Below are 25,770 nucleotides of genomic sequence, written 5' to 3'. Positions count from 1 at the left end.
AGAGTAGTGTAGAGTCGTGTAGAGTCGTGTAGTGTAGTGTAGAGTAGTATAGTGTAGAGTAGTGTAGAGTAGTGTAGTGTAGAGTTGTGTAGTGTAGAGTAGTGTAGAGTAGTATAGTGTAGAGAAGTGTAGAGTAGTGTAGAGTAGTGTAGAGTAGTGTAGAGTAGAGTAGAGTAGTATAGTATAGTATAGTGTAGAGTAGTGTAGTGCAGTGTAGAGTAGTGTATTGTAGTGTAGTGTAGAGTAGTGTAGAGCAGAGTAGTGTAGAGTAGTATAGAGTAGAGTAGTGTAGTATAGTGTAGACTAGAGTAGTGTAGTGTAGAGTAGAGTAGAGTAGTATAGTGCAGAGTAGTGTAGAGTAGTGTAGTGTAGAGTAGAGTAGTGTAGAGTAGTGTAGAATAGAGTAGTGTAGAGTAGTGTAGAGTAGGGTAGTGTAGTGTAGAGTAGTGTAGAGTAGTGTAGTGTAGTGTAGAGTAGTGTAGTGTAGTGTAGAGTAGTGTAGAGTAGAGTAGTGTAGAGTAGTGTAGAGTAGAGTAGTGTAGAGTAGTGTAGAGTAGTGTAGAGTAGTGTAGTGTAGAGTAGAGTAGTGTAGAGTAGTGTAGAGTAGTGTAGTGTAGTGTAGTGTAGTGTAGTGTAGTGTAGAGTAGTATAGTGTAGAGTAGTGTAGAGTCGTGTAGAGTCGTGTAGTGAAGTGTAGAGTAGTATAGTGTAGAGTAGTGTAGAGTAGTGTAGTGTAGAGTAGTGTAGAGTAGTGTAGTGTAGAGTAGAGTAGTGTAGAGTAGTGTAGTGTAGTGTAGTGTAGAGTAGTATAGTGTAGAGTAGTGTAGAGTAGTGTAGAGTAGTGTAGTGTAGAGTAGTATAGTGTAGAGTAGTGTAGAGTAGTGTAGTGTAGAGTTGTGTAGTGTAGAGTAGTGTAGAGTAGTATAGTGTAGAGTAGTGTAGAGTAGTGTAGAGTAGTGTAGAGTAGTGTAGTGTAGAGTTGTGTAGAGTAGAGTAGAGTAGAGTAGAGTAGAGTAGTATAGTATAGTGTAGAGTAGTGTAGTGTAGTGCAGTGCAGTGTAGAGTAGTGTATTGTAGTGTAGTGTAGAGTAGTGTAGAGCAGAGTAGTGTAGAGTAGTATAGAGTAGAGTAGTGTAGTGTAGTATAGTGTAGACTAGAGTAGTGTAGTGTAGAGTAGAGTAGAGTAGAGTAGAGTAGAGTAGAGTAGAGTAGTATAGTGCAGAGTAGTGTAGAGTAGAGTAGTGTAGAGTAGTATAGTGTAGAGTACAATAGAGTAGAGTAGAGTAGAGTAGTGTAGAGTAGTGTAGTGTAGTGTAGTGTAGTGTAGAGTAGAGTAGTGTAGTGTAGAGTAGAGTAGTGTAGTGTAGTGTAGAGTAGAGTAGTGTAGTGTAGAGTTGAGTAGTGTAGAGCAGTGTAGAGAAGAGTAGTGTAGAGTAGAGTAGTGTAGAGTAGAGTAGAGTAGTGTAGAGTAGAGTAGAGTAGTGTAGTGTAGAGTTGTGTAGAGTAGTGTAGTGTAGAGTAGTGTAGTGTAGTGTAGTGTAGTGTAGAGTAGTGTAGTGTAGTGTAGTGTAGAGTAGTGTAGTGTAGAGTAGTGTAGTGTAGAGTAGAGTAGAGTAGTGTAGTGTAGTGTAGAGTAGTGTAGTGTAGTGTAGAGTAGTGTAGTGTAGAGTAGAGTAGTGTATAGTAGTATAGTGTAGAGTAGTGTAGTGTAGTGTAGTGTAGAGTAGTGTAGAGTAGTGTAGTGTAGAGTAGAGTAGTGTAGTGTAGAGTAGTGTAGTGTAGAGTAGTGCAGTGTAGTGTAGGGTAGAGTAGAGTAGTGTAGAGTAGGGTAGAGTAGAGTAGTGTAGAGTAGTGTGGAGAAGAGAAGAGAAGAGAAGAGAAGAGAAGAGTAGTGTAGTGTAGTATATTATAGTGTAGACTAGAGTAGTGTAGTGTAGAGTAGTGTAGAGTAGAGTAGAGTAGAGTAGTGTAGTGTAGTGTAGTGAAGAGTAGTGTAGAGTAGTGTAGAGTAGTATAGTGTAGTGTAGAGTAGAGTAGTGTAGAGTAGTGTAGAGTAGTGTAGTGTAGAGTAGTGTAGAGTAGTGTAGATTAGTGTAGAGTAGTGTAGTGCAGAGTAGTGTAGAGTAGTGTAGTGTAGAGTAGTGTAGTGTAGAGTAGAGTAGAGTAGAGTAGCGTAGAGTTGTGTAGAGTAGTGTAGTGTAGAGTAGAGTAGTGTTGAGTAGTATAGTGTAGAGTAGTGTAGTGTAGTGTAGTGTAGTGTAGAGTAGTGTAGAGTAGTGTAGAGTATAGTAGTGTAGAGTAGAGTAGTGTAGAGTAGAGTAGTGTAGAGTAGAGTAGTGTAGAGTAGTGTAGAGTAGAGTAGAGTAGTGTAGAGTAGAGTAGTGTAGAGTAGAGTAGTGTAGAGTAGTGTAGTGCAGAGTAGTGTAGAGTAGTGTAGTGTAGAGTAGAGTAGAGTAGAGTAGTGTAGAGTAGAGTAGAGTAGAGTAGAGTAGAGTAGAGTATAGTAGTGTAGAGTAGAGTAGTGTAGAGTAGTGTAGAGTAGTGTAGTGCAGAGTAGTGTAGAGTAGAGTAGTGTAGAGTAGAGTAGAGTAGTGTAGAGTAGTGTAGAGTAGTGTAGAGTAGTGTAGAGTAGAGTAGTGTAGAGTAGTGTAGTGTAGTGTAGAGTAGAGTAGAGTAGCGTAGAGTTGTGTAGAGTAGTGTAGTGTAGAGTAGTGTTGAGTAGTATAGTGTAGAGTAGTGTAGAGTAGAGTAGTGTAGAGTAGTGTAGAGTAGTGTAGTGTAGAGTAGAGTAGAGTAGAGTAGCGTAGAGTAGCGTAGAGTTGTGTAGAGTAGTGTAGTGTAGAGTAGTGTTGAGTAGTATAGTGTAGAGTAGTGTAGAGTAGAGTAGTGTAGTGTAGAGTAGAGTAGTGTAGAGTAGAGTATTGTAGAGTAGTGTAGTGTAGAGTAGTGTAGAGTAGTGTAGTGTAGAGTAGAGTAGAGTAGTGTAGAGTAGTGTAGAGTAGTGTAGTGTAGAGTAGAGTAGTGTAGAGTAGTGTAGTGTAGAGTTGTGTAGAGTAGTGTAGTGTAGTGTAGTGTAGAGTATTATAGTGTAGAGTAGTGTAGAGTAGTGTAGTGTAGAGTAGAGTAGTGTAGAGTCGTGTAGAGTCGTGTAGTGTAGAGTAGAGTAGAGTAGTATAGTGTAAAGTAGTGTAGAGTAGTGTAGAGTAGTGTAGAGTAGTGTAGAGTAGTGTAGTGTAGAGTTGTGTAGAGTAGTGTAGAGTAGAGTAGAGTAGTATAGTATAGTGTAGAGTAGTGTAGTGTAGTGCAGTGTAGAGTAGTGTATTGTAGTGTAGTGTAGAGTAGTGTAGAGCAGAGTAGTGTAGAGTAGTATAGAGTAGAGTAGTGTAGTGTAGTGTAGTATAGTGTAGACTAGAGTAGTGTAGTGTAGAGTAGAGTAGAGTAGTATAGTGCAGAGTAGTGTAGAGTAGAGTAGTGTAGAGTAGTATAGTGTAGAGTACAGTAGAGTAGAGTAGAGTAGAGTAGTGTAGAGTAGAGTAGTGTAGTGTAGTGTAGTGTAGTGTAGAGTAGAGTAGTGTAGAGTTGAGTAGTGTAGAGTAGTGTAGAGTAGAGTAGAGCAGTGTAGAGTAGAGTAGTGTAGAGTAGTGTAGTGTAGAGTAGAGTAGTGTAGTGTAGAGTAGTGTAGTGTAGTGTAGTGTAGAGTAGAGTAGTGTAGTGTAGAGTTGAGTAGTGTAGAGTAGTGTAGAGTAGAGTAGAGCAGTGTAGAGTAGAGTAGTGTAGAGTAGAGTAGTGTAGAGTAGTGTAGTGTAGAGTAGTGTAGAGTAGTGTAGTGTAGAGTTGTGTAGAGTAGTGTAGTGTAGAGTAGTATAGTGTAGAGTAGTGTAGTGTAGTGTAGTGTAGTGTAGTGTAGAGTAGAGTAGTGTAGTGTAGAGTTGAGTAGTGTAGATTAGATTAGAGTAGAGTAGAGCAGTGTAGAGTAGAGTAGTGTAGAGTAGAGTAGAGTAGTGTAGTGTAGAGTTGTGTAGAGTAGTGTAGTGTAGAGTAGAGTAGTATAGTGTAGAGTAGTGTAGAGTATAGTAGTGTAGAGTCGTGTAGAGTCGTGTAGTGTAGAGTTGTGTAGTGTAGAGTAGTGTAGAGTAGTATAGTGTAGAGTAGTGTAGAGTAGTGTAGAGTAGTGTAGTGTAGAGTAGTGTAGAGTAGAGTAGAGTAGTATAGTATAGTGTAGAGTAGTGTAGTGTAGTGCAGTGCAGTGTAGAGTAGTGTATTGTAGTGTAGTGTAGAGTAGTGTAGAGCAGAGTAGTGTAGAGTAGTGTAGAGTAGTATAGAGTAGAGTAGTGTAGTGTAGTGTAGTATAGTGTAGACTAGAGTAGTGTAGAGTAGAGTAGAGTAGAGTAGTATAGTGCAGAGTAGTGTAGAGTAGAGTAGAGTAGTGTAGAGTAGTATAGTGTAGAGTAGAGTAGAGTAGAGTAGAGTAGAGTAGTGTAGAGTAGAGTAGAGTAGAGTAGAGTAGAGTAGTGTAGAGTAGTGTAGAGTAGTGTAGTGTAGTGTAGAGTAGAGTAGAGTAGAGTAGTGTAGTGTAGTGTAGTGTAGTGTAGTGTAGTGTAGAGTAGAGTAGTGTAGTGTAGAGTTGAGTAGTGTAGAGTAGTGTAGAGTAGAGTAGATCAGTGTAGAGTAGAGTAGTGTAGTGTAGAGTTGTGTAGAGTATTGTAGTGTAGAGTAGAGTAGTGTAGAGTAGTGTAGAGTAGTATAGTGTAGAGTAGTGTAGTGTAGTGTAGTGTAGTGTAGAGTAGAGTAGTGTAGTGTAGAGTTGAGTAGTGTAGATTAGAGTAGAGTAGAGCAGTGTAGAGTAGAGTAGTGTAGAGTAGAGTAGAGTAGTGTAGTGTAGAGTTGTGTAGAGTAGTGTAGTGTAGAGTAGACTAGTGTAGAGTAGTATAGTGTAGAGTAGTGTAGTGTAGTGTAGTGTAGAGTAGTGTAGAGTAGTGTAGTGTAGAGCAGTGTAGTGTAGAGTAGTGTAGAGTAGTGTAGTGTAGAGTTGTGTAGAGTAGTGTAGAGTAGTGTAGAGTTGTGTAGAGTAGAGTAGTGTAGAGTAGTATAGTGTAGAGTAGTGTAGTGTAGTGTAGTGTAGTGTAGAGTAGTGTAGAGTAGTGTAGAGTAGAGTAGTGTAGTGTAGAGTAGTGTAGTGTAGAGTAGTGTGGAGCAGAGCAGAGAAGAGAAGAGAAGAGAAGAGAAGAGAAGAGAAGAGAAGAGAAGAGAAGAGAAGAGAAGAGTAGTGTAGTATATTATAGTGTAGACTAGAGTAGTGTAGAGTAGAGTAGTGTAGTGTAGAGTAGAGTAGTGTAGAGTAGTGTAGAGTAGTGTAGAGTAGAGTAGTGTAGTGTAGAGTAGTGTAGATTAGTGTAGAGTAGTGTAGTGCAGAGTAGTGTAGAGTAGTGTAGTGTAGAGTAGAGTAGTGTAGAGTAGTGTAGTGTAGTGTAGAGTAGAGTAGAGTAGAGTAGCGTAGAGTTGTGTAGAGTAGTGTAGTGTAGAGTAGAGTAGTGTTGAGTAGTATAGTGTAGAGTAGTGTAGTGTAGTGTAGTGTAGAGTAGTGTAGAGTAGTGTAGAGTAGTGTAGAGTAGAGTAGAGTTGAGTAGAGTATAGTAGTGTAGATTAGAGTAGTGTAGAGTAGAGTAGTGTAGAGTAGTGTAGTGAAGAGTAGTGTAGAGTAGTGTAGAGTAGAGTAGAGTAGAGTAGAGTAGAGTAGAGTAGAGTAGAGTAGAGTAGAGTAGAGTATAGTAGTGTAGAGTAGTGTAGAGTAGTGTAGAGTAGTGTAGTGCAGAGTAGTGTAGAGTAGTGTAGTGTAGAGTAGAGTAGAGTAGTGTAGAGTAGTGTAGAGTAGTGTAGAGTAGAGTAGTGTAGAGTAGTGTAGTGTAGTGTAGTGTAGAGTAGATAGAGTAGAGTAGCGTAGAGTTGTGTAGAGTAGTGTAGTGTAGAGTAGTGTTGAGTAGTATAGTGTAGAGTAGTGTAGAGTAGAGTAGTGTAGTGTAGAGTAGAGTAGAGTAGTGTAGAGTAGTGTAGAGTAGAGTAGAGTAGAGTAGTGTAGTGTAGAGTAGAGTAGAGTAGAGTAGCGTAGAGTTGTGTAGAGTAGTGTAGTGTAGAGTAGTGTTGAGTAGTATAGTGTAGAGTAGTGTAGAGTAGAGTAGTGTAGTGTAGAGTAGAGTAGAGTAGTGTAGTGTAGAGTAGTGTAGTGTAGAGTAGTGTCAAGAAGTGTAGAGTAGTGTAGAGTAGCGTAGTGTAGAGTAGTGTAGAGTAGAGTAGAGTAGAGTAGTATAGTGTAGTGTAGTGTAGTGTAGAGTAGAGTAGTGTAGTGTAGTGTAGAGTAGTGTAGAGTAGAGTAGAGTAGAGTAGTGTAGTGTAGTGTAGAGTAGATTAGTGTAGAGTAGTGTGGTGTAGTGCAGAGTAGAGTAGAGTAGAGTAGAGTAGAGTAGTGTAATTCAGAGCCAGGGGAGGCATGAGACAAATACAAGCCCCACTAATATCTTGACTATTTTCACTTGACAATTCAATCACTTTTCTCCTTGGGCTCATTTATTAAAGATGAGACCTATACAAAATCTTTGAAGGTAAATAAGAGGACAGGAAATGCAATGAATAGTAATCTGTGAAACACCAATGAATTACATAAAAAGCCAATATTACTGTAAAAGGCATACTCTGAAAATGCACGTCGCACACATAGCTGTTCCTCACTTCATTGCACATCAGTGTTTTTATTGTTGTTAACACAAAGGACCTTGTTTACCGAATCCACACAGCTCACACCTGCTCTTTATTTTAACACAACACAAAACGCAAAGCAGAAAACATGAATCACACACTTGTAACTACAGCGACTTACAATATGACCAGCTGGTAAAACTGGTTAAAATGCAGTCATTACCAGGTAATTTCAACCAGTTTTGTCCAGTTTTGCTCGCTGTGTATTCAATTAAGGAATTACCCAGATCAGATCTTACCGTTGCTGCTCCTCCTTTTGGGGTTCCTCTCACTGCGGGTCACACTGATCATAGAACAGCTCTTATCGCTGATAGAGTCTCTGTTGGAGGTGCTGCTCCCTGTGGCTTCGCTATCCCTAACCATGCTCTCATATCCACTGCTCACCAGGCTGTTCCTATTGGTCAATAACGCTGTCTTACCCATGGCCGGGGGCAGCTCCCCGCTCAACACGCTAGTGACATCACTGGCGTGCCCGCTGAGGTGGTTGGGCCTGCGAGGTGCTGTCACCCTGGCATAGGGCGAGGGTACAGGGTGAACAGGGTGAGCCTCTCCCATGGATCTACAGGTAGCTCCAGCCGCTGCCGCCATCTTGTCTAGAACTAGTCCTCCGGAGGCCCCGCCAGAGGGGTAGGGCTCTCTGCCGATCTGGAGGAGCTCTGAGATGCGCCCGTTGATGACCCGGACGGGGGACTTTGCTACGAGGCGTGGTGGTAGGGTCTGGGGCGAGGGGGTCTGGTTTCGGCTTAGAGACTGGGTGGACCAGAGTGGACCATGCTCAGGGCTCCTCCCATCAGGGGACAGACTGGCACTCCTGTTGATGGACTGATGGAGTTCCTTGGGAGAGAAGCTGAGGTTCTTGGTCCTGGGGATGGATATCCGGCGGACCTTAGGGCTGGTCATCATCAGTTTCCCCACCGCGGAGAGCTTAGATCGGCTGGTTCTAGGAGACTGGAGGGCTGTGGAGGTGGGGGTGTTGGGCTCAGTTATAAAGGTTGACCTGCTGGTTTTGGGAGAATGGGGTGTGTTGGGGGTGTTCTTGTCAGTCAAGGGGATGGACCTAGGGGCCCTTCTGGGGCTCCTGCTGGCCCGGGGTAGGGTGGGGTGGCTGGACTCCCCTTCCCAACTCCCCTTGGAGCTCCCCATGGAGCTCACAGAGGACAGGCTACTGCCTCGGTCCAGAGTGTGGAACTCCAGCGGTATTCTACCTAAAGAGTTGGTCCTGCTAGCCAACTGCTCTAGTTTAGCACTGAAAAGCCTACTGCTTTCCTCTATGGGGGATTCCATCTTACCGCTATCATGTCTAACACTCCGAGTGGATGGCATGGGCTCCAACGGTGAACTACTGGCTGTGCTGAGAGGACTGTTACTAGTTCTCTGTCTCTGCTGCTGCTCCAGGCTGTACTTCCGAGCTGGTGAGAATGGGAGAGGGAGGCTCTCCCTGGCCCAGGAGAAGATCCCCTGCCTGGCTGAGGATGGCCTCCTCTCCAGGGTCACCCAGGGACTACCAGGGGTGGATGATTTAAAGTCTGGGGCTTTATCTTTATACTCCTCGCTCATTACATAGCTCTCCTGCTTGTTGATATTATACCAGCCTCTTGGTAGACTGGCTGTTCTGTGGTGGGTAGCTGCAGGGTAACCAGGGATACAGTTCTCTGGTGTATTCCTGCTCCTTTCACTACTGTCTCCTGGTGTCTTTGGAGTAATTAGGGAAGATGGAACAGGTAAGACCCGGTCATAACAGGTGAGGGAACAGGTGGTAAACTCCCCTCCTCTGGGATAGCTCCTTTCTGCTTGGTTGCCACTCCTCCCACTGGCCCTATTCCCTGATGACATCATCTCATAGCAACCGGCCTCCTCCCAGGCATGTGTGTCACATGATGCAATACTATTAGTTTGACCTGGGAAAGGCATCAAAATGCTCTCGTTGGTATTCCTCACGTGATTCCTCTCAGTAATAAAGAACGCACCTTCTGTCTCCATCGCCGTTTTATTTCCTGAACCTTTTAGATTATCTTTCTTCTTGGGTTCAGCATAAGCATCCACTCGCATGAAACGGGTGTTAGAAACCCCTCGGAGATGACGAGACCCTTCCACATCACTACTCCTCCTACTGAGGTCAGCGAGCGAGGGGTTTATAAAGGAGGGCAAGACCCGGTTCTCCACCCTGGAGAGAGAAGACATGGCCTTGGGTTTGGTGTTGACTTCCACAGCCATGGTCTTAGTGGTATTAGCAGGGTCCATGGCCTTGATAGTGGAGCCTGTATTAGTAGTAGTAGAATCTTCACTAACGTTACTGATAATCCTGATGGGAAGGGAACCCAGTCCAGACCCTGAAGAAGCCTGGCCAGAGGAGGAGTGGGCATCCCTGATCCTGATGATATTCCCCGCCTGGCCTCCTCTCTCCAGTGCCCCACTGATGGTCACCTCCTCCACCATGGTGAACACCAGCTCGTCCTGACCCGTCTGGTCCAATGGCTGCTGGACCATCACCGTGATGGTGGCCTTCATTTCCTTCAGGTCCGACTCTCTAGTAGGCAGCTGGGAAAGCTGAGGAAGGATCCTCTCTCCTAGGAGAACACTGGTAGCCAAGGAGGAGGTGGTGGAGGACGAGGAGGATGGAGAGAGAGAAGGGGATAGCGGAGAGCTCTTGCCCGCCGGAGGGGTCCTGGTCTGGTGTTGCAGCAAGCCAGGCCTCCCTGGGTATCCAGCTGGCTCCAGAGACAGGGGAAGAAGAGACAGAGGAAGAGGAGAATGAGAGCTTGGCACAGGGCTGTTCTGAGTGTAGATTTCACTGTGCTGCGGCAGAAAGCTGTACTCAGGGGGGTTGCCTTGGTTCTGGCAGGCTGGATGTAAACTGATAAAGCCACAGGGGTTTGGTTGGTCCTCGTTGGAGCTGGCTGCACTTCCCTCCTCACAGTCATACAGACCAGAGTCCTCTCTCTGAAAACTGTCGACCGGAAAACTGCCATCTGTCACCAGGCTCTCTTTCTCACCCACAATGGAAAGCTCACTATACTTCACCTTCATATTCAGTGGTTTCAAGAAGGAGGTATTTTCCTCAGTCTCAGTTCTGCCTGAGCCATCTTGGGGGACTGGAGGGGACTCGGTCATGGCAGAAGGTTCTTTTAAGGATGACTTGGTAACTGTCTCACTGCCGTCGATGCACCCGAGTCGCTCCTGCAGCTCTGCAAACGTGTCACACTTAAGATTTAAGTACCTCTCACATTGGCCCACTTCTGCTGTATTCTGAGGAAGTTGTTCTTGGATGATGCTCTCATTCTTCTTCCTCTCTCCCTGCAGTCTGGGCACGATGTTTAGAAGGTGCTGCAATAGCTCTTGCTTTAGAGCAGAAAGCTCGGCGTCCTCCGATTCCGCTTCAGCCTTATTCTGTTGTAGAGAGTGGATGATGGGGGTAAACTCCGGCTGGCCCTGGCCCTGATGGGTCAGCTCCGCACTGGGCTGCTGGACCGAGCCATCGGGGTTGATGTGGATGACCGTGTCACAGGACTGGTCGCTGCTGGAGTGGTCATCCAGCAGGTCACCGTCGAGCCTGAGCTGGGGCAGGTCACTGAGGTCAGAGTCCACAGCATTGGTGGAGTGGAACGCTCTGAGAGAGAAGGGACGACTCCCTCCACTCCTCTCTCTACTCAGGCTTCTACCACTGGGAGAGCAGGATGTTGAATGCTGAGAGAGAGAGAGAGAGAGAGAGAGAGAGAGAGAGAGAGAGAGAGAGAGAGAGAGAGAGAGAGAGAGAGAGAGAGAGAGAGAGAGAGAGAGAGAGAGAGAGAGAGAGAGAGAGAGAGAGAGAGAGAGAGAGAGAGAGAGAGAGAGAGAGAGAGAGAGAGAGAGATGAAAGTTAGTGATAATTGTTTGCCTTGTCACAGAAAATAATGCTGCTAAACTGCTTAAATTGTTTACTAACAGTTAGGCCACCCAAGGTTAATTGAATAATACTTTTGACACCATTCTTGGCACCAACAATTTAATGGTAAGTAATCTATAATTCAGTAGTTGACATACTTTTGCTTTCTTCTGTGTCCTGCGGATGCGCGAGGCAATTTGGACAGTGGAGAGTGTCTCTGAGAAGTGTTCTGGTGAGTCAGTCACATGGGCCAGCACGGTAGTATGACAGTTAATATTACCCAGAGACTCCTGTAGCAGCATGGTCACTTTACTGTCTCTGTGGTGAGCACAACATACAACCATCACCATCACCATCATACATTGTACATAACACATACTGTACAATTCTATTACATACCAGTATTAAGGACTAAATGTCATGATCTACTGCTTGAATCAATTGTTTCCTTTTGTTCCATTGCAATGCAATCAAATGCAATTGAGAGTCTCCAGTATCTAACCTGTTGGGGATGTTTTTGTTTCCATTGTTGAGTAGGGCCAGTATAACACTGCCCAGTTCAGACTCAGGACGTCCAGTTCTGCTGTCACTGGTTCTACTGGTCCCTTTTATACTGTTAGCCAGGTCTATCATAATCAACCTGCTATGACCCCCTGGTACTGAGAGGAGAGAAGAGAAGAGAAGGAGAGGAGAGGAGAGGAGAGGAGAGGAGAGGAGAGGAGAGGAGAGGAGAGGAGAGGAGAGGAGAGGAGAGGAGAGGAGAGGAGAGGAGAGGAGAGGAGAGGAGAGGAGAGGAGAGGAGAGGAGAGATAATTCAATAGAGGAAATGAAGGGGGGGGGGGGGGGAACTGAGATCACCAGAGAGAGTAGTTGAGAATAGAACAAAGAAAATAATAAAAATAAACAAGGTATTCCAAGCATTCTTAGAAAACAAATGCGGTACAGTTTATTCAGTCAGCCGTATGCAAATTACATCTCCAGATGCGTATTAGCTTGATAGCTTACTCACGAGTCCGTAGGGTGACACAGTGCAAGCTACGTACAGGTCACTGACCAATAATGTAAAAAAAAGAATACGATAAAAATACAGAGTGTACAGACATTTTTACTGTCACTTTCTTGAAGAAGTACTATGACCGAAACGTTGACACAATAAGCAATGTGCATAGGTAATAACCTTATTTCCTACATACTGTAGTGCACTATAGATATAGGGCCCATAGATATTTCTATCTGATCTTTATAGGGAATAGCATGCCAGAGTTATCTTTTCTACAATGTACAGAAATAGCAACCTTTGCCACTGCCCTCTGAGAGCTGCTGTTGGACGTGCAGAGTAAAGAACATATGGGAGGAGGACGATGGTGTGGTGATGTCACTGCGAGTTCCACTCGTCGGGCCATCGGCACGGTGACGTGATGCGATGGCTGCATCCAGGAGGAAGGCAGCTCTCTCGGCGTTGGGGGCAGATACCACACTGTGGTGCCGAAGCTGGAAGAGAGGAAGACAGCATGTTTTACTTTATTTTTTTACATTTTTTTGTGTTGATTTTCATGACAGAACATAGAGAGGGAGAAAGGAGAATAGCGGTACAAGGGCACAGATGGGGAAAGACACCGGCACAGCAAGGCATGAATACAATATTACATGTTGTTCAATGTGACAATGCCAACGTGCATGTCAAAAATGTTATAAATTGATTTGCATTTTAATGAGGGAAATAAGTATTTGACCCCCTCTCAATCAGAAAGATTTCTGGCTCCCAGGTGTCTTTTATACAGGTAACGAGCTGAGATTAGGAGCACACTCTTAAAGGGAGTGCTCCAAATCTCAGCTTGTTACCTGTATAAAAGACACCTGTCCACAGAAGCAATCAATCAATCAGATTCCAAACTCTCCACCATGGCCAAGACCAAAGAGCTCTCCAAGGATGTCAGGGACAAGATTGTAGACCTACACAAGGCTGGAATGGGCTACAAGACCATCGCCAAGCAGCTTGGTGAGAAGGTGACAACAGTTGGTGAGATTATTCGCAAATGGAAGAAACACAAAAGAACTGTCAATCTCCCTCGGCCTGGGGCTCCATGCAAGATCTCACCTCGTGGAGATGCAATGATCATGAGAACGGTGAGGAATCAGCCCAGAACTACAAGGGAGGATCTTGTCAATGATCTCAAAGGCAGCTGGGACCATAGTCACCAAGAAAACAATTGGTAACACACCATGCCGTGAAGGACTGAAATCCTGCAGCGCCCGCAAGGTCCCCCTGCTCAAGAAAGCACATATACAGGCCCGTCTTAAGTTTGCCAATGAACATCTGAATGATTCAGAGGAGAACTGGGTGAAAGTGTTGTGGTCAGATGAGACCAAAATCGAGCTCTTTGCCATCAACTCAACTCGCCGTATTTGGAGGAGGAGGAATGATGCCTATGACCCCAAGAACACCATCCCCACCTTCAAACGTGGAGGTGGAAACATTATGCTTTGGGGGTGTTTTTCTGCTAAGGGGACAGGACAACTTCACAGCATCAAAGGGATGATGGACGGGGCCATGTACCGTCAAATCTTGGGTGAGAACCTCCTTCCCTCAGCCAGGGCATTGAAAATGGGTCGTGGATGGGTATTCCAGCATGACAATGACCCAAAACACACGGCCAAGGCAACAAAGGAGTGGCTCAAGAAGAAGCACATTAATGTCCTGGAGTGGCCTAGCCAGTCTCCAGACCTTAATCCCATAGAAAATCTGTGGAGGGAGCTGAAGGTTCGAGTTGGCAAATGTCAGGCTCGAAACCTTAATGACTTGGAGAAGATCTGCAAAGAGGAGTTGGACAAAATTCCTCCTGAGATGTGTGCAAACCTGGTGGCCAACTACAAGAAACGTCTGACCTCTGTGATTGCCAACAAGGGTTTTGCCACCAAGTACTAAGTCATGTTTTGCAGAGGGGTCAAATTCTTATTTCCCTCATTAAAATGCAAATCAATTTATAACATTTTTGACATGCGTTTTTCTGGATTTTGTTGTTGTTATTCTGTCTCTCACTGTTCAAATAAACCTACCATTAAAATTACAGACTGATCATGTCTTTGTCAGTGGGCAAACATACAAAATCAGCAGGGGATCAAATACTTTTTTCCCTCACTGTAGTTCTTTTGACAATGCATCTGAATAAGGAATTAACTAGTGTATTCTAGTTCCTGACTGTGGTAGTACCAAACAAAACAAAGTAATCATATATAGTGCCTTCAGAAAGTATTACACACCCTGACCTTTTCCACATTTTGTTGTGTTACAGCCTGAATTTAAAATGGATTAAATTAAAATGTTGTGTCACTGCCTACACACAATACCCTGTAATGTTAAAGTGGAATTCTAAAAAAAGAAATCATGTTTTTCGAAATTTTTACTAATGTATTAAAAATGTTAAGCTGATATGGCTTGAGTCCATAAGTATTCAACCCCTTTGTTATGGCAAGTCTAAATAAGTTCAGGAGTAAAAATCTGCTTAACAAGTCACTCAGGGATTTCACCATGAGACCAATGGTGAATTTAAAACAGTTACAGAGTTTAATGGCTGTGAAAGGAGAAAACTGAGGATGGATCAACAACATTGTAGTTACTCTACAATACTAACCTAAATGACCGAGTGAAAAGAAGGAAGCCTGTAGATAATAAAAAATATTCCAAAACATGTATCCTGTCTGCAAAAAATGTGGCAAAAAAATGAACTTTATGTCCTGAATACAAAGCGTTATATTTGGGGCAAATCCAACACTCTTCATATTTTCAAGCATGGTGGTGGCTGCATCATGTTATGGTTATGCTTGTCACCGGCAAGAACTAGGGAATTTTTTTGGATAAAAAGAAACAGAATAGAGCTAAACACAGGAAAACCTGGTTCAGTCTGCTTTCCAACAGACACTGGGAAACATTCACCTTTTAGCAGGAAAATAACCTAAAACCCAAGGCCAAATATACATTGGAGTTGCTTACCAAGACGGCATTGAATGTTCCTGAGTGGCCTAGTTACAGTTTTGACTTAAATCGTCTTGAAAATCTATGGCAAGACTTGAAAATGCCTGTTTAGCAATAATCAACAACCAACTTGACAGAGCTTAAAGAATCTTTTTAAGAATAATGTGGAAATATTGTACAATCCAGGTGTACAAAGCTCTTAAAGACTTTCCCAGAAAGACTCACATCTGTAATCGCTGCCAAAAGTGATTCTTACCTGTGTTGACTCAGGGTTGTGAATACTTATATAAATGAGATATTTCCGTATTTCATTTTAAATACATTTGCTAACATTTCTAAAAACATGTTTTCACTTTGTCATTATGGGGTACTGTGTGTAGATGGGTGAGAAGAAAATCTGTTGAATCCATTTTTAATTCAGGATGTAACACAACAGAATGTGGAATAAGTCAAGGGGTATGAATACTTTCTGAAGGCACTGTAAGATACCCTTAGTGTGACATGACACCTTAGTGACATATGTAGTAGTAACAGTGTAACTACAGTAGCATGTGTCTTTCTGTGTTCTTAAGACCTGGGGCTTCATTAAGAAAATGTTCTTATGCAGAGATTCTACACCAATGCTGCACATAGAGAAGTTCAATAGAGAGCTGACGATTCCATATTCTGCAGAACAAAGATTCAAGTCTGTTCTATAAACGTTACACATTTCTATCTGATCTGAACCGTCCACAACAATAAGCCCCGGCATCATCATTTACCTGCATTCCATAGATGGGGTCCTCGTAAAGATAAAGGTCTGCTGATGGGCTGTCCTGGAGATTGCCTGACAATAAGTCCCTGAGGGTCTCGTCCTCCCCACAGACCTCCATAGCGGACACAGACACAGCCAGGCTGGCCCCAGTCCTCTCCCTTCTCCTCCTCTCTGTGTGACTGTAGAACCAGGAGATGGCATACGGGATGACCCCTAAACTCTGGCTGCTGCTATCGCTACCCATCATGGTGTGGGACATCCCTGTTAACCACAGTAATAAGGCACACACAACACAGTCAGTTTGGGTGCTCTGTTTGTGTGTCTGTATGTGTGTGTCTGTGTGTGTCTGTGTGCGAATGTGCGTGCAAACTTGTGTGTGTGTGTGTGCGTGCATGAGAAAGAGAGAGAGAGAGAGAGAGAGAGAGAGAGAGAGAGAGAGAGAGAGAGAGAGAGAGAGAGAGAAAGAGCGAGAGAGCGAGAGAGACAAAAAGAGACAGAGAGTATCTTGGTAAACAGCTCTCGGGGATGGGGGGGGGGGGGGTGGCGCCTGAGTTGGTTTAATACACTGCTTGTTAAGACAGACATGATCTAATTACACAAACCACAACACGCTCATTGGAACTGTCAGTACATGTCCCCATTGTAAACTTGGAGGACAGAGGGGATGGAAAGGGCAGATTTCCCCCAAAATTAAGGTTCTAACAAAGCAGTGTTAATTGTCCACACCCAAAACACTGTCAAAATACCATCCTCTGAAATGGAAGTTATTTAAACAATAAGCCCCAAGGGGGTGTGTTATATGGCCAATATACCACGGCTAAGGGCTGTTCTTATGTACGACGCAATGCGGAATGCCTGGATACAGCCCTTAGTCGTGGTATATTGGCCATATACCACAATCCCCCGAGGTGCCTTATTGCTATTATAAACTGTTTATCAATGTAATTCTCATACACAAGGTATATGTTCTGATATACCAGGGCTTTCAGCCAATCAGCATTCAGTGTTCAAACCACCCAGTTTATAATAGAGAACATATTTCCTCTATTTTAAGATAATATATATATATAATATCGGATTGGATTTACATACGGCCTTTACATTGTATGCCACTGCCACTTACTAGCAGACACTTTTATCCTCCTCCATTACAGTCTTTGAAAATAAATGCCACTTAGTACCAAAAAGGGTTCTTCCCTGACCCCCACAAGGAACCCTTTCAGAACCCTTTTTTATAGAGTATACGAATGTGTAGAAGCCACCTAAGTGATCCAGTATAGAGGAGAGAGGGAGGGAGAGAGGGAGGGAGGCTCGGGAGGTACTTTTGTCCCGTATTACAGTACCATAACTCTAGTGATCTGTGTCCTAGGTTTACTCACTCTAATCCAAATGCTAATTGAATTAGGGTAAGAGAATTGGTTTTGTCCAATTAAAGGCAAACCAGCCTGCCATTATTCATTCCAGAGGGTCATTCTATGGAGGGAGAGAGATTGATATCCCCTGGCAGCCGACCTGCCGCCGTCTACACCGCCCGACTAATTCAATCTGATTTACGGCCAGTGGCGTCATGTGTAGTAGAAAGGTATAGCTCCAAGGAGACACTGCCCTTACAGGAGAGAAAGGGTTTTTATGTATTTGTGTCACACAGACAGTCGTCTATTAAAAGCCTTTAGTAAAGCTAAGTGGATTCCATTTTCCTAATAATGGAGCAGTGAGCATCTTACAGTCCATTTAGATTTTAGTCCCCTCAGCCTTCTCATCCTGACTGACAAAATATTTGCGTCTCGCCTCGTCATGTTGACGTGTTTTGCAGGCAGAACGAAGGCAGAAGAAGCTTAAAAACACTTGTGATGTATTATGGATGAATCTCCTCCTTTTATTTATCGAAGAGGTGGAAAAAGAATGGAAGATGGGATGAATACAGGAGAGGACGGATGGAACACCTCCATGTCACCACCACCACCCCCATAAGGAAAAGAGAGATGAAAGAGATGGATGAAGCACCTCCCATGCCACTGCTCATAGGAAATAGATGGATACAAGCGATGTATAAAAGACATTGATGAAAGAGATAATAGCCACTCTCCTTATGAGGTTTGGTCTTCATGGTCACTTAAAGCAATGCTACTACCCTGATGAAAAAAACAGCATAGACCAGCATAGGCTGGTCATCCTGATCAACAGCATACATGTACAGTGCATTCGGAAAGTATTCAGACCCCTTGACTTTTTCCTCATTTTGTTACTTTACAGCCTTATTCTAAAATGGATTAAATAGTTTTTTTTTTCCTTTCATCAATCTACACACAATACCCCATAATGACAAAACAAAAACTGGTTTTTAGACATTTTAGCAAATGCATTAAAAATAATAAACTGAAATATTAAATTTACATAAGTATTCAGACCCTTTACTCAGTACTTTATTGAAGCACCTTTAGCATTGATTACAGTCTTGAGTCTTCTTGGGTATGACACTACAAGCTTGGCACACCTGTATTTGGGGAGTTTCTCCCATTCTTCTCTGCAGATCCTCTCAACCTCTGTCAGGTTAGATGGGGAGCGTTGCTGCACAGCTATTTTCAGGTCTCTCCAGAGATGTTCGATCGGGTTCAAGTCTGGGCTCTGGCTGGGCCACTCAAGGATATTCAGAGACTTGTCCCGAAGCCACTCCTTCGTTGTCTTGGCTGTGTGCATTGTCCTGTTGGAAGGTGAAGCTTCGTCCCAGTCTGAGGTCCTGAGCGCTCTGGAGCAAGTTTTCATCAAGGATCTCTCTGTACTTTGCACCGTTCATCTTTCCCTCGATCCTGACTATTCTCCCAGTCCCTGCCGCTGAAAAACATCCCCACAGCATGATGCTGCCACCACCATGCTTTACCGTAGGGATGGTGCCAGGTATCCTCCAGACGTGACGCTTGGCATTCAGGCCAAAGAGTTCAATCTTGGTTTCATCAGACTAGATAATTTTGTTTCTCATGGTCTGAGAGTCCTTTAGGTGCCTTTTGGCAAAATCCAAGCGGGATGTCATGTGCCTTTTACTGAGGAGTGGCTTCCGTCTGGCCACTCTACCATAAAGGCCTGATTGGTAGAGTGGTGAAGAGATGGTTGTCTTTCTGGAAGGTTCTCCCATTTCCACAGAGGAACTCTGGAGCTCTGTCAGAGTGACCATCGGGTTCTTGTTCAGCTCCCTGACCAATGCGCTTCTCCCCCGATTGCTCAGTTTGGCCGGGCGACCAGCTCTAGGAAGAGTCTTGGTGGTTCCAAACTTCTTCCAATTAAGAATGATGGAGGCCACTGTGTTCTTGGGGACCTTCAATGCAGCAGAAATATTTTGGTACCCTTCCCCAGATTTGTGCCTCGACACAATCCTGTCACGGAGCTCTACGGACAATTCCTTCGACCTCATGGCTTGGTTTTTGCTCTGACATGCACTGTCAACTTTGGGACCTTATATAGACAGGTGTGTGCCTTTCCAAATCATGTCCAATCAATTGAATTTACCACAGGTGGACTCCAATCAAGTTGTACTAACATCTCAAGGATGATCAATGGAAACAGGATGCAACAGAGCTCATTTTCGAGTCTCATAGCAAAGAGTCTGAATACTTTAGATATTTCAATTTTTTTTTTTTATACATTTGCACAAATGTCTAAATACCTGTTTTCGCTTTGTCATTATGGGGTATTGTGTTTAGATTGATGAGGAAAAACGTGTAATCCATTTTAGAATAGGGCTGTAGCGTAACAAAATGTGGAAAAAGTCAAGGGGACTGAATACGAACGCACTGTATGCTGGTGGCTAGTGCTGGTTTTGCTGATGACCAGCCTTCGCTGTGTTTTTGCTGGTGACCAGCCTTAGCTGTGTCTTTACTGGTGACCAGCATTTGCTACGTTTATGCTGCTGACCAGCCTATGCTGGCTTGCAAAGTGATATTTAAATCCAATTAGAATCCAGCCGAGTGGGAATATCCAACTATTTGAACTTTTAATCACCCACAATCTGCCAGGGTTAGAAATATGAATAAATAACCTAAACTACTAAAACAATCTAAACTGGAACAACCATTTCAGTAATGGGTGCAACTAACAGATTGGATTAGTTTAGAACAATTATTTATGTTTTTTTATCTTTGTGTAGCATAAGATTAATTAATCAATCAACATACAGTTGAAGTCGGAAGTTTACATACACTTAGGTTGGAGTCATTAAAACTCGTTTTTCAACCACTCCACAAATTTCTTGTTAACAAACTATAGTTTTGGCAAGTCGGTTAGGACATCTACTTTGTGCATGACACAAGTTATTTTTCCAACAATTGTTTACAGACAGATTATTTCACTAATAATTCACTGTATCACAATTCCAGTGGATCAGAAGTTTACATACACTAAATTGACTGTGCCTTTAAACAGCTTGGAAAATTCCAGAAAAGGATGTCATGGCTTTAGAAGCTTCTGATAGGCTAATTGACATCATTTGAGTCAATTGAAGGTGTACCTGTGGATGTATTTCAATGGCTACTTTCAAACTCAGTGCCTCTTTGCTTGACATCATGGGAAAATCAAAAGAAATCAGCCAAGACCTCAGAAATAAAATTGTAGACCTCCACAAGTCTGGTTCATCCTTGGGAGCAATTTCCAAACGCCTGAAGGTACCGCGTTCATCTGTACAAACAATACTACGCAAGTATAAACACCATGGGACCACGCAGCCGTCATACCGCTCAGGAAGGAGACGCGTTCTGTCTCCTAGAGATGAACGTACTTTGGTGCGAAAAGTGCAAATCAATCCCAGAACAACAGCAAATAACCTTGTGAAGATGCTGGAGGAAACAGGTACAAAAGTCTCTATATCCACAGTAAAACGAGTCCTATATCGACATAACCTGAAAGGCCGCTCAGCAAGGAAGAAGCCACTGCTCCAAAACCGCCATAAAAAAGCCAGACTACGGTTTGCAACTGCGCATGGGGACAAAAATCATACTTTTTGGAGAAATGTCCTCTGGTCTGATGAAACAAAATTAGAACTGTTTGGCCATAATGACCATCGTTAAGTTTGGAGGAAAAAGGCGGTGGCTTGCAAGCCGAAGAACACCATCCCAACCGTGAAGCACGAGGGTGGCAGCATCATGCTGTGGGGGTGCTTTGCTGCAGGAGGGACTGGTGCACTTCACAAAATAGATGGCATCTTGAGGAAGGAAAATTATGTGGATATATTGAAGCAACAGCTCAAGATATCAGTCAGGAAGTTAAAGCTTGGTTGCAAATGGGTCTTCCAAATGGACAATGACCAAGAAAACTTCCAAAGTTGTGGAAAAATGGCTTAAGGACAACAAAGTCAAGGTATTGGAGTGGCCAAAGCCCTGACCTCAATCCTATAGAAAATTTGTGGGCAGAACTGAAAAAGTGTGTGCGAGCAAGGAGGCCTACAAACCTGACTCAGTTACACCAGCTCTGTCAGGAGGAATGAGCCAAAATTCACACAACTTATTGTGGGAAGCTTGTGGAAGGCTACCCGAAACGTTTGACCCAAGTTAAACAATTTAAAGGCAATGCTACCAAATACTAATTGAGTGTATGTAAACTTCTGACCCACTGGGAATGTGATGAATGAACTAAAAGCTGAAATAAATAATTCTCTCTACTATTATTCTGACATTTCACATTCTTAAAATAAAGTGGTGATCCAAACTCACCTAAGACAGGGAATTTTTACTATGATTAAATGTCAGGAATTGTGAAAAACTGAGTTTAAATGTATTTAGCTAAGGTGTATGTAAACTTCCGACTTCAACTGTATATGTAAAAACACAACAAACAAAACAGATATTGAAACAAACAATTCTAAAAATCGACTGCAATAGAGCATGCTGGAAAATATGATAATGATGGGCATGGTCAGACCAGCTTGACCAGCTAGACCATGCTGGACCAGCATAGACTAGCATGGACCAGCTTGGTCACCAGCATCACCAGCATAAACTGGTATATGTCCAAAAACACAAAGGCTGGTCACCAGTGTCCAAAACACAGCGAAGGTGTAAACCAGCATAGCCATCTATACCATGCTGGTCAGACCAGCTAGACCAGGGATGGGCAACTTTTGTAGGCCCGCATTTCTTTTTTGAGAGTTCGAATAGTAGAATACACAAGGTGCAATTTCAAAATCTTGTTAAGTCAGTCACTGACAGTCACTCAATTAGTCTGTGTCAGCTAACATTTCTAAGATTGGTAAATTAGTCTAGCCAGCTATCTAAACTTGTATCAATCATTGATTATTTTAGTCACTCTCACTCAGATATAGTATTAAAGATTGTAAACATTTCTCTCCACCCTATGGCAAAATCAGTAGAATTGCATGCAATTAGTCATGAAATTGCTAAATCAAAATGTGTTTTCTCTCCACTGTAAAGAGGAGAGAAAACAAAATGTCACTTAGGAAAATGTCAAACAACTAAATTTCACTTAGGGCCCTCAAAAGGCTAGGGCCGGCTCTGACTGCATGTGTAGGTACGCAGACCTGGGAGCCACTGCAGCCCCTCATGAGGAGTTCAGAGTTTTTGTGGCCCCTACCCCAATCAAAGTTGCCCATCCCTGAGCTAGACCATGCTGGTCAACCAGCATAACCAGCTAGACCATGCTGGTCAGACCAGCTTGACAAGCTAGACCATGCTGCTCAGACTAACTTGACCAGCATCAGACCAGCACTGACAGCATAAACCAGCATGGACCAGCATAGATCAGCATGGACCAGCTTGAATGTATGTTGGTCTATGCTGTTTTTTTCATTACTTACCCACTTCACCATGTCCAAAACACAGAATACATCCGTCTGCCCCATTGACCACAGAACGGATGACGTCAGGCAGAATACCTACACACACCTCCGCCTAGCAGAAGGGAAAAAGGAGGGACAGAAAAAGAGGGTGAAAAAAGAAGAAAAGAGGGTGAATCCATCCATCCACCTTAGCGTTCATCCCGCTGTTAAGAAACAGAAATAAAACTACATTTGAGCAGAATGAATTAATAAAATGGCTGAGTGTATCTGATCCATCAAACAACACTAACACACACGGCTGGGAAAGGAAAGAGGCTGAGAGGCTAAGATAACAGTGCTTGATATAGCGATAGCTATCTGGGAAACTGCATTTGAAGTCCAATCAGTTTTCAGGTAATCAGACAGAGATAACAAACCAACCGTACTGTACTGTACTGTACCCACTGACCTGGGTTGACTCTGGAGGGTAGGCTGCATCAAAGACATATGTCTTAGAGTGACCCTTGGCTTCCCCAACGTGTGTTGGCATGGATTCGGAGTGTGGCTGTTGATTGTGGGTGGTGGTAGGATCAATCATGGTGACCCTTCTCTTGGCTGGGTCCACTCTAAAAATGGGTGGCTTGGGCTGGGAAGGGGGTACGGTGGGAGAGGGGCAGACTCGCAGCACCACTTTGACCTGTACGGAGAGAGGAAAGCTGGTGGTGAAGATGTGATCATGTTCTTTTTCAGGGGGGCAGTTGGGAACTGGGATGAATAGATGTTGAGTGGATAAGGGAAATTATACCGTATGCATGAAGTTATGTATTTTATTTTATTTTGTATTTAGTTATTTGCGCCAAAGAAAACAAGTGATAGACAACAATACAGATAAAAACAAATAAAATAAAATAAACGGTGTGCAGGTGTGGTTGGAAGCCCAAGGGTTTATATGAAAACATCACCACAAAAAAACAATATACAATAAATAACTACAAAAATAAAAAAGGTTTGTTAAAACAGGTAACAAAGCCTACTAATTATAAATGTATAAATGAATTGATCAGTAATCAAGAAAAAATATTTATATCTGTTTTGTTTAATGTGAGTGTGCATGTGTGCATGTGAGTGTGTGAGAGTGTCACGCTCGTTGTGTTTTGGATCGGACCAAGGTGCAGCGTGGTATGCGTACATAGTCGTTTATTATATAGACTAAATAACAAAATCCAACAGAATGTGACGTTCACGAAGCTACACATACAACAAGCCAACCCATAATAGAAACAAGATCCCACAACTAAGGTAGGCAACATGGCTGCCTAAGTATGATCCCCAATCAGAGACAACGATCGACAGCTGCCTCTGATTGGGAACCACACCCGGCCAACATAGAAATACACATTCTAGATCATCACATAGATATTCACACCTTGACCAAACCAACTAGAGATCTCTATGTCAGGGCGTGACAGAGAGTTAGGCTATATGGAGGAGGTTACTGAGTATTTTGGTCAGGCTGATCCCCAGTCTTCACTTTAAAAAAAAGTATTATTCAAGTTGAATCTCGATTATTCAAGTTGGATAATGAAGATTCAAGTTAGGACTTTACCATAAGTCCTAACTTGAATCTTCATTATCCAACTTGAATAATGGAGATTCAACTTGAATAATACTTTTTTTAAATGTATTTGTCTAGTTTTTACAATAAATAAGATCGAAGTCAAGATCTACAGGTAACTCCATGTAAAGAGCATTTTCTAAAAGGTTTGGTGGAAGCTAAATGAGTATTTAAATATTCCATTTGGGGAAAAACACCAGTAAAAGCATTTTCTACACACAATAAAACTGATAGAACCAAGAAGGAAAGCATAAAAATCCATGCATTATTAAACAATCTAAATCCTAAACAATAATATCTAAAGCATCAGATGTGATCGTAGAATAGTCAAAGCAGCTGTCAATATGGGTCACAGGCAGGATGTTCTCGTTCTTTTAAAGCAGGTTGGAAATGACAGACACAGCAGTCGCATTAAACCCTATGAGTTTCCCAGCTTTCCTGATTCTATTTCCTTCTATCCACTGCTATTTATATGTTTCCTTTGAAATAGGTGTAAGAAGACGTTAAGCTAAACAAAATAGGGATATCGCACCGCTAGGCAACTGAGGAGAGATTTCAAACGTCACTGGTAAATAGCGACAAAAAGGCAGCATACTGCTGTTCACCCCTGTGAGATGGTGTCTCTTTTATACCAACCTGAACAGATAAAAGCAAAGTGTCTATCGCTCTGACTTAAACACCCATAGACTAGTGTTAGAGAGGGGATATAACTGTAGTAATTGTTATTATAGGCTACACAGTTTACACTTATGTACTATAAAGCATTGAGATCCTATAATTCAGTGTAGTGAGTCTATGTAATTCTATGCTGTTAAGTTTTAAAAACTCTTTGAGTGTCTGTAAAAGCACTATATAAATCTAATCAATGATCAATTATTATTAATTCATGTAGCTACATCCTATATATCCTGAGTTGGAACGCCACATTAACAGGTTTCTGCTGGTCCAGACATTAACTTAGATCTACTGGAAACACAGTGGATTTAAAGGCTATGAGAGGTTCTATGTTAAGTTAGCTAAGACCTCAACAGCCACTTAGATCTCTTTTGGACAGGTAACTAGTAACTGTAATGGATTACATTTAGAATGTAACCTAACCATCTATGTTTCTGTGTTTGACTTGTTGGGTCTTGATTGTCTACACCTGTTTCCCATTATGTTGTATTGTCTTCCCTATTTAACCCTCTGTCTTTCATTGTGTGTTGTGTGTGATTGTATTTTCGTCATCGGCAGTCGTTAGTGTGCGGGTTATTTTCCTCCCTGTGTGGAGGTTGTATGTACCCAGTTTACTTTCTAGTAAAGTACGTTTCCAGTAAGCTCTCTGTCCTGCGTTTGACTTCGCCCACCGCATTTCACTGACGCTTATGACACTATATTTCCATATTTCCAAGTCTATTCTTGAAGATCAATGGGTTTTTAATTAATTGAAATGACTGTAAATCTGACAGACTAGATTTTAATGTAAATATATAGCCTAATCGTTTTATTATCTGTATTGAAGTAGAAAGCAATGGGTCAGAAGCCTACATAACCCAACATCCATTTCTGGCCAGCTATGTAAACTCTAACATTGACTTATCTTGTAATAGATGTCGTTCAATTGGTAATATTCATTTTTGTCTTCTTCTAATGCCGCTTAAAGGAAAGTAATCTAAAAGTAAATTAAAGTAATCAGATTACGTTACTTTGGGTAATCCTAAAGCTATGTTACTGATAACAATTTTGGACAGGTAACTTGTAACTGTAACAGATTACATTTAGAATGTGACCTACCAAACCCTGGACATAATCCATCAGCCTTGATTATGATGATGAATCATAATAAAAGCAAGTGATGGTAGCTAGTCTGTCTACTATCTGTTGGAGGGAGGCTTGCTTTGTAACTCCTACCCTGACTCCATTCTATTGAGCTTGTGTCACGCTATATTTATGGGGGCTGAATTATTCAAGAAGCCATATACTGACATAGAGGAGAGAGGGGGAGAGACAGAGCGAGAAGGGGGGAAGGAGAACCGGAGAGAGAAAGGGAGAGGGGAGAAAGAGCGAGAGAGAGAGAGAG

At 42.8% G+C, this 25,770-nt stretch overlaps 1 protein-coding gene across 1 annotated transcript in view; it reads right to left on the bottom strand.

Moving 5' to 3' along the window:
* LOC311108809 (kinesin-like protein KIF26B) overlaps positions 1-25,770 on the bottom strand; it is a gene marked incomplete at both ends in the record, with an annotated part of 41,335 nt that overhangs the window by 7,230 nt on the left and 8,335 nt on the right. The window contains 7 exons of the mRNA XM_084151572.1: positions 6,990-10,434; positions 10,771-10,930; positions 11,115-11,271; positions 11,908-12,103; positions 15,347-15,600; positions 22,136-22,229; positions 22,566-22,793. Of these exons, the coding sequence (XP_084007698.1) occupies positions 6,990-10,434; positions 10,771-10,930; positions 11,115-11,271; positions 11,908-12,103; positions 15,347-15,600; positions 22,136-22,229; positions 22,566-22,793 (4,534 nt within the window). The remainder of the gene's footprint in view (positions 1-6,989; positions 10,435-10,770; positions 10,931-11,114; positions 11,272-11,907; positions 12,104-15,346; positions 15,601-22,135; positions 22,230-22,565; positions 22,794-25,770) is intronic.

The sequence above is a fragment of the Coregonus lavaretus genome, assembly GCF_964263955.1.
Source record: "Coregonus lavaretus genome assembly, chromosome: 33".
NCBI classification, from domain to species: domain Eukaryota; kingdom Metazoa; phylum Chordata; class Actinopteri; order Salmoniformes; family Salmonidae; genus Coregonus; species Coregonus lavaretus.
The sequence above is the reverse complement of the archived record's forward strand: the minus strand, read 5'-3'. Positions and strand labels throughout refer to the sequence as shown.